We start from the raw sequence: 8,642 nt of genomic DNA, 5'->3' as shown, positions 1-8,642 counted from the left end.
TTGTGACCGGTGGGACATTTATATAAACGTGTGTGTTTGCGTGTGTGTGAGTGTGTGTGTGTGAGAGAGAGAGACAGAGAAAGGCCAATAGATAGAGAGAGGAGGAGGAGATCAAGTAAAATATATTAAAGAGCCGCTGGCCCAGTCTCTGAGTGTTCATCAGCCTGCCCTTCCTCTCCTCACCTTGACAGGTGGACTTAAGACGAACGGCGTGGCGTTAAGCACAGAGCTGCTAAAAGCTTTTTCCGGTCCTCTCCTCGGCCTGACCACAGATACACACCACACACGCCACACACTCGCACCCAGACAACTCTGCTCATTTGACACGGGGCAAATAGAACACGAAGTGAGATTAACGTAATGCGTGTTCTATAATTCATAATCACAATTCTGCTTCCTACTTCACCTCCGTATACTACAGTTCTTAGAGCATTCATATCTGTCCGTGGCTTCAAGGAACAAATGTATGCTGTTTTGAACAGATATATGCACACTAGAGTTTTTTATCTTATTTTAATCATCACAATCTTACATTTTTTAGTGTATTTTTAATATTTTGTGTAGTTATTTATTGTGTGTAATTGATGCTGACGCTGCTTGTAGTGTTTTGGCAACACTAAGCTAACATCATTGTGCGCTATGGAGTGGGTGCTAATGAAGGACGTCACTTTTCCTCCCTCTCTCTCTCTCTCTCTTTCTCTCTCTCCCTCTCTCTCTCACTCTCTCTCGTCCCTCATCGATCATGTGCTCATCTAATCAGGCTTTCATCTGTTCCCAGAATGCTTCGGCTCTAAAGGAGAGGACCGCCTGTTCCGTAAGATCTTCAGGAGATATAACCAGTTCATTCGGCCGGTCGAAAACGTGTCCGACCCCGTCACAGTGGAGTTTGAAGTCTCCATATCCCAGCTAGTCAAAGTGGTGAGAACACATATGCACACTGTGTGTACTCCTGTTACTGTGACACAAATGAAGAAAGGGGGCTGCATTTCCCCAACGTTTATTTTAAGATGTAGATTGACATAAATATTTTTCATTCTCATTATTAGTTTTCTTCAGTTATACGCAACTATTTGTAACCTACTTTATTTTGTTATGAGCCGAATAGCTAAAAGCTTACATCTTTGCACATAGTAGTATGGTTGTCCTTAGTATTGCTCTCTGTCACTTGAATCTACAGGACGAAGTGAACCAAATTATGGAGACCAACCTGTGGCTGAGACACGTAAGTGGATGTGTGAGGTGCTCGGAGGTCAGAGAGTCGAGGTGTTCACATTCACTGAGCAGTCAGCACATTCCCTACCTGGCCACATGACAGCGGTGGGGAGCCGGGGATGGATCAGGGTGGATTTGGAAGTGCTAAGCCTCTTTTCAGATGTTTTGACTTTCTTCAGGACTTTCTCTCTCTCTTTCTCTCTCTCTGTGTGTGTGTGTGTGTGTGTGTGTGTGCGTATGTATGTGTGTGTGTGTGTGTGTGTGTGTGTGTGTGTGTGTGTGTGTGTGTGTGTGTGTGTGTGTGTGTGTGTGTGTGTGTGTGTGTGTGTGTGTGTGTGTGTGTGTGGATGGACAGGTGAGTGAAATGGGTGAGGTATGGGAATATGGGAAGGGGAGGTCAGCTGTGAAGACCCTTTTACTGAGTGAAACAAGAGGCAGTGACTGAGGGGGGTGTGATGTGTGTGTGTGTGTGTGTGTGTGTGTGTGAGAGAGAGCGAGTGAGTTTGCGAGTGAGAGGAAAAAAAGAGAGAAAGATGGAAAATAGAGAAAGAGAGGGAGAGAGCGAGAGAAACACATACAGTTCCCTCAGGGCTGCAGAGCGACTCGGAGCAATGCACATCACGAGAACATGGAGGAGGGAGGTTTAGGGGCGGTGTGTGTGTGTGTGTGTGTGTGTGTGTGTGTGTGTGTCGGGGGGGGGGGGGGGCTGGGGGGGGCTAGCTCGGAAAGGAAAAGAGCTGAGGAGTGTGAATGTGAGAGGCAGCTGCTTCTCTTCTCTTCTCACCCAGAGAAGCTCACCTCCTCCCCCACCACTCCCCCCCACTCACAGCCTCCCCCCCCCCACACCTCCACCCAGAAAGTGCTGCCTGCAGGACGAGGCAGCTCACGCCAGTGGCGCCCACCCAGGCTGGCAGTGCGTGTGTGTGTGTGCGTGTGTGTGTGTGGAGTGTGTGTGTGTTGTGTTTATGTGTGTGCAGTAAATGCATCCCTGCTCATACTGTATGTGACGGCTTCATCTCTACTCAGGCATCCTACTGTATTACACTGGCAAGAGGCTGAAGATTCTCACATTCTGTGTGTGTGTGTGTGTGTGTGTGTATGTATTTTTGGAAGATAGAGACAGAAAGAGAGAGATCATGTGTGTACACTCATGACACCTACTGTATATTAGTCTGCCAGTACCTCTTCCTTTGTTTTTTTCGTGTGATATCTTGTTATTTGTGCATGTGTTCACCAGATCTGGAATGACTACAAGCTCCGCTGGTTGCCTGTTGAATATGACGGCATTGAATCCATTCGAGTCCCATCCAACAAGATTTGGAGACCTGATATCGTCCTTTACAACAAGTAAAATAACACTCCATCAGTCAGTGTCCTTTTTAAAACGGTCTTCGTTCCAGTACTCATAAAATGCTGACTTTGATTTTGAGAAACAAACAAGGTGTAAATATAAGCTGTGTATGTGTGTGTGTGTGTGTGTGTGTGTGTGTGTGTGTGTGTGTGTGTGTGTGTGTGTGTGTGTGTTTGCCTCACCAGTGCTGTTGGCGACTTCCTGGTGGAGGACAAAACCAAGGCCCTGCTGAAGTACGACGGCACCATCACGTGGGTGCCCCCGGCCATCTTTAAGTCCTCCTGCCCCATGGACATCACCTACTTCCCCTTCGACTACCAGAACTGCTCCATGAAGTTCGGCTCGTGGACCTACGACAAGGCCAAGATCGACCTGGTGCTGATCGGCTCCAAGGTCAACCTCAAGGACTTCTGGGAGAGCGGCGAGTGGGAGATCATCGACGCGCCGGGCTACAAGCACGACATCAAGTACAACTGCTGCGAGGAGATCTACCCCGACATCACCTACTCCTTCTACATCCGCCGCCTGCCGCTCTTCTACACCATCAACCTGATCATCCCCTGCCTGCTCATCTCCTTCCTCACCGTGCTGGTCTTCTACCTGCCCTCCGACTGCGGAGAGAAGGTCTGTGGGCCGTGTGGGACCGAGGCACACAATTCATGGGTTTCATGAGGTCCCTTTCCACAGGTGTATTCGTCAAGCACCACGATAATCAAGGCGCTTGACTTTATACACCTGTGCTGGTCCTCTACCTGCCCTCCGACTGCGGCGAGAAGGTCACCCCCCCCCCCCCCTCGCTTCCGTTTCCATTTCATTAGTTCACGCAGAAGGACAGCACACATTAATCAGCGTTTCTGTAAAGGTGCCAGTGAGAGCCAGCCAGCTCATTTTCAGCTGCTGTCCTTTGGCAAGATGTTGTAATAACCATTAATTGACTTGGCCAGTTGTTCTTACAATGGCAAGCTAATCATAATAATCCTCACACAGATATTTACAGGGCGTTATGAGGTGGTGGTCAAGAGTTTAACGAGGTTAACTGATCGTAATGGATTCACTAGATTCATGACTCATGTCAGAATTTGCACTGGTTTGTATTAGGCTGGTTTATCAATAGTGTTAGACATACCACGGACCACCTTTGTGGCAACTGACATTCAAAGGGCACTGACAAAGTGGGGCAGTATGTTTCTTAGGACATACTGTAGGTCATTGGTCAGTTGTCTAGCACCGCAATATCTACTTGGTTCAAATAGATTGTGTATCAATAACCCTGATATATTGCATCGTTGTAGTTCATGATATTATACATTAATTTTACTATGCATTTCCTCGTTTCTCTTTCTATCATATTACATATATATTATACTCTTCATAATATATTATATATATTATATTATTCTCTATATATTAGATCAACTTATAGGGATGCCAAGGTACAGTACTGTTCAATATGATGAGTCATGCTCAACAGTCAGCTGTTGTTGTGTTTCTGCAGGTGACCCTGTGCATCTCGGTCCTCCTCTCTCTCACCGTGTTCCTGCTGGTCATCACGGAGACCATCCCCTCCACGTCGCTGGTCATCCCGCTGATCGGCGAGTACCTGCTCTTCACCATGATCTTCGTCACGCTCTCCATCGTCATCACCGTCTTCGTGCTCAACGTGCACTACCGCACGCCCACCACGCACACCATGCCGGCGTGGGTGCGCAGCGTCTTCCTGTGCCAGCTGCCCCGCGTCCTGCTCATGCGCCGCCCCATCGACCAGCAGGAGCGCAAGGTGGCGCAGAAGGAGAGCCTGGAGGCGGAGAAAGGGGGGTCGGAGAAGGGGAGGAAGACGAAGAAGAGGAGCAGCGCAGGGTGCCAGGACGGGGGGATGAACTGCGTGGAGGGCGGAGGGGTGGGGGTGGAGGGGGTGAAGGGGGGCGGGCGCCCGGCAGCGGGGGGCGAGGTGGAGGCGGCCAAGGTGGGCCGGGCCCTGACCGCGCCTCCGGCCGTCAACGCGGTGGTGGCCTTCTCGGTCGTCTCGCCGGAGATCAAGCAGGCCATCGAGAGCGTCAAGTACATCGCCGAGAACATGAGGAGCCGGAACAAGGCCAAAGAGGTTAGGACTAATCCCATGCATCACACACGCACTCACACACACACACAAACGTACTCTCTCTCTCTCTCACACACACACACACACACACACACACTGTCCACAACCAAACTAATTTTACTCAATGAATAGTTTTAACGTAGCTTTAGCAGCATTCAAACTGTAATGATTCTCCTTCTGATTGTGGATATAGATGCAGTATATGCTCATTCGTTATGGTTCACGGTTGTTAACTGAAAGTCATATTCATAGCCACTTCTTTTTACTTCTCTAACTCTCTCAGGTGGAAGATGACTGGAAATATGTTGCCATGGTGATTGACCGGATCTTTCTCTGGGTATTTGTGACAGTTTGCGTCCTGGGGACACTGGGGTTGTTCAAGCAACCTCTCATTGGGTTCTGAAGCACAGTCCACTCCTTTCACGTCCTGCTCCATCCCAGCAGCTACCCTCCTCCTACTCAACAGTGCCAAGTGTATAGTCTTCAGAGCACTAAAGGAAACTAGGGAAGGATAATCAAGACAGGGCCACAAATCTGTTTTCCAGCCTGTCAGTTATGATTTTTTATTTACAGTAATCTGAAGTGTTTTTCAGATAGTCACCCGTGCTTCCAATGAATGACTGAATGCTTGAATTCCCTTTTTGTTTTACTAAACCACCTGACTGACATTTGAGTCGATTTCAGCCTCTTGCTTTGGCATTTAACGTCTATGAAGAGCTCTCAATATTGTGAAACCATGCCAAATTGATGCACATGTTATATTACGCCCTTTAAGTTGGGAGCGGCATTTGAGATGAAAAAGTGTTTCGGAGTAAGGAGTTTGCCCGGGTTGAATCTTAATGACATTTGTTTAGGTCAACCTTGGAAAGCTGGACTTAGCTGAAAAGCTTGGTTCTGTAATAATATATAGCACAAAGTTCAAGTGCAGGTTGGGTGAGACGTACATGCAATCTGTAAATACTGTACTCCTAATGTCAAATAAAAGAATCTCTTTGCCAACACAATGAGCAGCTGAATGTTCAGTGGAAGTTACCCTGTAGGTTAATTGTACATTTTATTCTGTTAAATAACCTCATGTGGTGAATCACAATGTAGAGAAAGTGAGATCATAATTGCCTAAGGGTGTGTGTGTGTGTGTGTGTGTGTGTGTGTGTGTGTGTGTGTGTGTGTGTGTGTGTGTGTAAGAGAGAGAGAGAGAGAGACAGAGAATGAGAGAGAGAGACTTTGTACTATTCTCAGAAGTCGAAAATATGAGTCTAATAGGTTGTAACAGGGACAGCAAAATTCATTAAAACACAAATGGCACAGAACAAGTACTGCCTCCAGATATTCTTCAACACACACATGCACACACACAGTCAGACACATGCTCATGCCCAGTGAGGAAAAATAAGTTCATTAAATCTAAGTAAGGAAGTTTCACTAATGACGCTGTGTGTGTGTGTGTGTGTTTATTTATTTATTTATTTATTTTTGTTTTAAATGGTCATGGTGAAGTCGGGTCAGGGGACCTATCTGACTGCATTTAACTGTGTCTAGACAAGGGCATATATGCCAGTATGTATCTGTGTCTTTGTATGTGTGTGTGTGTGTTTTGGAGTCTAGACTGTGTGTGTTAACCAAAATGATTTTGATTTGCATGAAAGTGCACTAATCCTGCTAAAGTCTGGATTTGAGTCTGGGCGCTGCTTATGTAAGTGTGAGTGTTGGGTGACTGTGTAAATATGAAGGGCGCCATTAAAGGCATCAGACAGACCTGCCACAGCACATCACCGGCGCACGCCCAAACCAAGCGTCACGCAGACGTGTCGCCGCGGCGCCTTGTCGACAGGAGCTTCCTGTCTGAGGGGCTTTGGGAGGCGGAGTTGCAGGTTGTCCAGGCAACACAGAATGCATGGTTGGTTACACTCATAAACAGTCATTGCAGCCTTAATACCTATGTAACATTTATTATATGGGCATAGCATTGACCTAGTGTGCAATGAAATTGAGTGTGAGAGTGAGTGAGTGTGTGTGTGTGTGTGTGTGTGTGTGTGTCTGAGTGTGTGTGTGTGTGTGTAGTTATAATGTCTTGACTTGCCTGGTTTGGTTGATGGAAGAAACGTGCAAATGGAGGGAGCCCTGCATTATTTACTGCACAGCACAGATGAATATTTAAATGCTTTCCCGTCATCTGTTTGACTTAACGGACAAAGGGTGCTTTTGTGTGTGAGTGAGTGTGTGTGTGTGTGTCTGAAACAGATGTCAGTCTCTGAATCACAGCTTTTGGACCTCGCAGCATGTGAGGCACACTGCTGTCCTCTGAGTGTGTGTGTGTGTGTGTGTGTGTGTTTGTGTGTGTGGTTTTCTCTAATGCCAGATACGGTCTAATTCCACACTAACATTGGTCTAGTTTATACACCATGTAAGATGTTTAGTCTCTGTAGTTTTGCAGGAGCAGAATTTTCTCAAAAGGCATGGATCTCCTCTCTAATTAGTCTGATGGAGTCTGATCGGGCCTGGTGACATCTAAGAGTTGCTTTGGGAGGACGTGTTCTTGGGAGGGAACTGAAAAGTGTTTGCAGAGCAGCCAGGCAGACATAACTGCAGACTGTTTAAAGCTAAATCATTCATATTGGCTGGCAGGCGCGGCACACACACACACACACACACACACACACACACACACACACACACACACACACACACACACACACACACGCACACTCACACGTGCACACACACACGCGCACACGCGCGCACACACACACACACACACACACACACACACACACACACACACACACACACACACACACACACACACACACACACACACACACACACACACACACACACACACACACACACACATGTACATTAACATTTCAGGTTTCAGCACCAGGCATTCTTCAAGAGGAATTTTTGCTGTCAAGAAAAAAAGACTTTGTACTTTAGGGTCCATGTAGAATGAATGTTGAACTTTGAACTATTTTAATGCTCTTAGGAAATTGTTTGTTTTGAGGATGGACTTTATTCTCTCAGAACAGACCATTCAAATCACCACATAAAGATACCAGTGTTGTTGAATAAATGCTAGTGCCTTGCAGTGGGTATGTGTCTGTGAAAGTAAAGCATATTTATTACAGACATATATATATATAATACTTTCTCTCAATGTGTGTGTGTGTGTGTGTGTGTGTGTGTGTGTGTGTGTATGTGTGTGTGTGTGTGTGTGTGTGTGTGTGTGTGTGTGTGTGTGTGTGTGTGTGTGTGTGTGCCAGTGTGTGTGCCAGTGTGTGTGTGTGTGTGTGTGTGTGTGTGTGTGCGTTCACGCTTTGATAAGAAGTATACCATAAGAGCAGAGTTCTGAAATGGGATTTATGGGAAGTGGAGTAATGCTGGAGTTGGAGACTGAGCGCTGGAGGCTGATATGAGGGCGGAGAGCTCTGAGCACAACACTGAGAGCAGAGACGGGGGAACAGGAGGTAAAGACCCCAACATATGGAGCACAACAGTCCCGCCCCTCCTCTGAGAGATTAGCTTCTGGAGCTAAGTTTGCCATTCAAGAAAGAGAGAAGGAGAGTGCTCCGTTGGGACTATTATTATTTAAGAAAAATCAGGTGCTCTTCGGTAATGAACGAAAATTATACTTGCTGCGACTGAGTTTGCCATTCATTTCTCCAATCTACGTCAGGGAAAATCTGTATATAAAGAGTTTTAGACCATGCTTTGGGCTACAATGTGACACATACTGCATACAACATATCATTTTGAGTAAAAAAAAAAAACTAAAAGAAAAACTAAAAAAGGCAAAGGTACAAGACTGCACATTTGAACATTTGCAGCGTAATGATAGTTTAACATGCTTCTATTTTAATCTAAAACATGAAGATGATTAACTTCCTACCACTTCCATTGAGTAAATTCAACTTTCAAGATGAGGAAAAACTGTTTCACTAATTCATGGATGAGATAAATGCAGAGACCAAATTCCCTGCA

At 46.3% G+C, this 8,642-nt stretch overlaps 1 protein-coding gene across 1 annotated transcript; it reads left to right on the top strand.

Moving 5' to 3' along the window:
* Window positions 1–837: 837 nt before the first annotated feature.
* LOC134068701 (neuronal acetylcholine receptor subunit alpha-3-like) lies at window positions 838–5,169 on the top strand. Its single transcript, XM_062524421.1, has 6 exons — window positions 838–918; window positions 1,178–1,222; window positions 2,450–2,559; window positions 2,749–3,187; window positions 4,059–4,664; window positions 4,945–5,169. The coding sequence occupies exons 2-6, from the start codon at window positions 1,196–1,198 to the stop codon at window positions 5,062–5,064; spliced, it is 1,302 nt and encodes a 433-aa protein (XP_062380405.1). The 5' UTR covers window positions 838–918; window positions 1,178–1,195; the 3' UTR covers window positions 5,065–5,169.
* The last annotated feature ends 3,473 nt before the right edge of the window (window positions 5,170–8,642 follow it).

Source organism: Sardina pilchardus, chromosome 21 (genome assembly GCF_963854185.1).
Source record: "Sardina pilchardus chromosome 21, fSarPil1.1, whole genome shotgun sequence".
In the NCBI taxonomy this organism is placed as follows: domain Eukaryota; kingdom Metazoa; phylum Chordata; class Actinopteri; order Clupeiformes; family Clupeidae; genus Sardina; species Sardina pilchardus.
The sequence above is the reverse complement of the archived record's forward strand: the minus strand, read 5'-3'. Positions and strand labels throughout refer to the sequence as shown.

Bases quoted from the DNA above. Each gene is read 5' to 3' on its own strand.
- LOC134068701 (XM_062524421.1), top strand. From the start codon at position 1,196: ATGGAGACCAACCTGTGGCTGAGACAC. The intron at 3,188-4,058 runs GTCTGTGGGCCG...GTGTTTCTGCAG, and splicing joins CCTCCGACTGCGGAGAGAAG to GTGACCCTGTGCATCTCGGT. The intron at 4,665-4,944 runs GTTAGGACTAAT...TAACTCTCTCAG, and splicing joins GCCGGAACAAGGCCAAAGAG to GTGGAAGATGACTGGAAATA.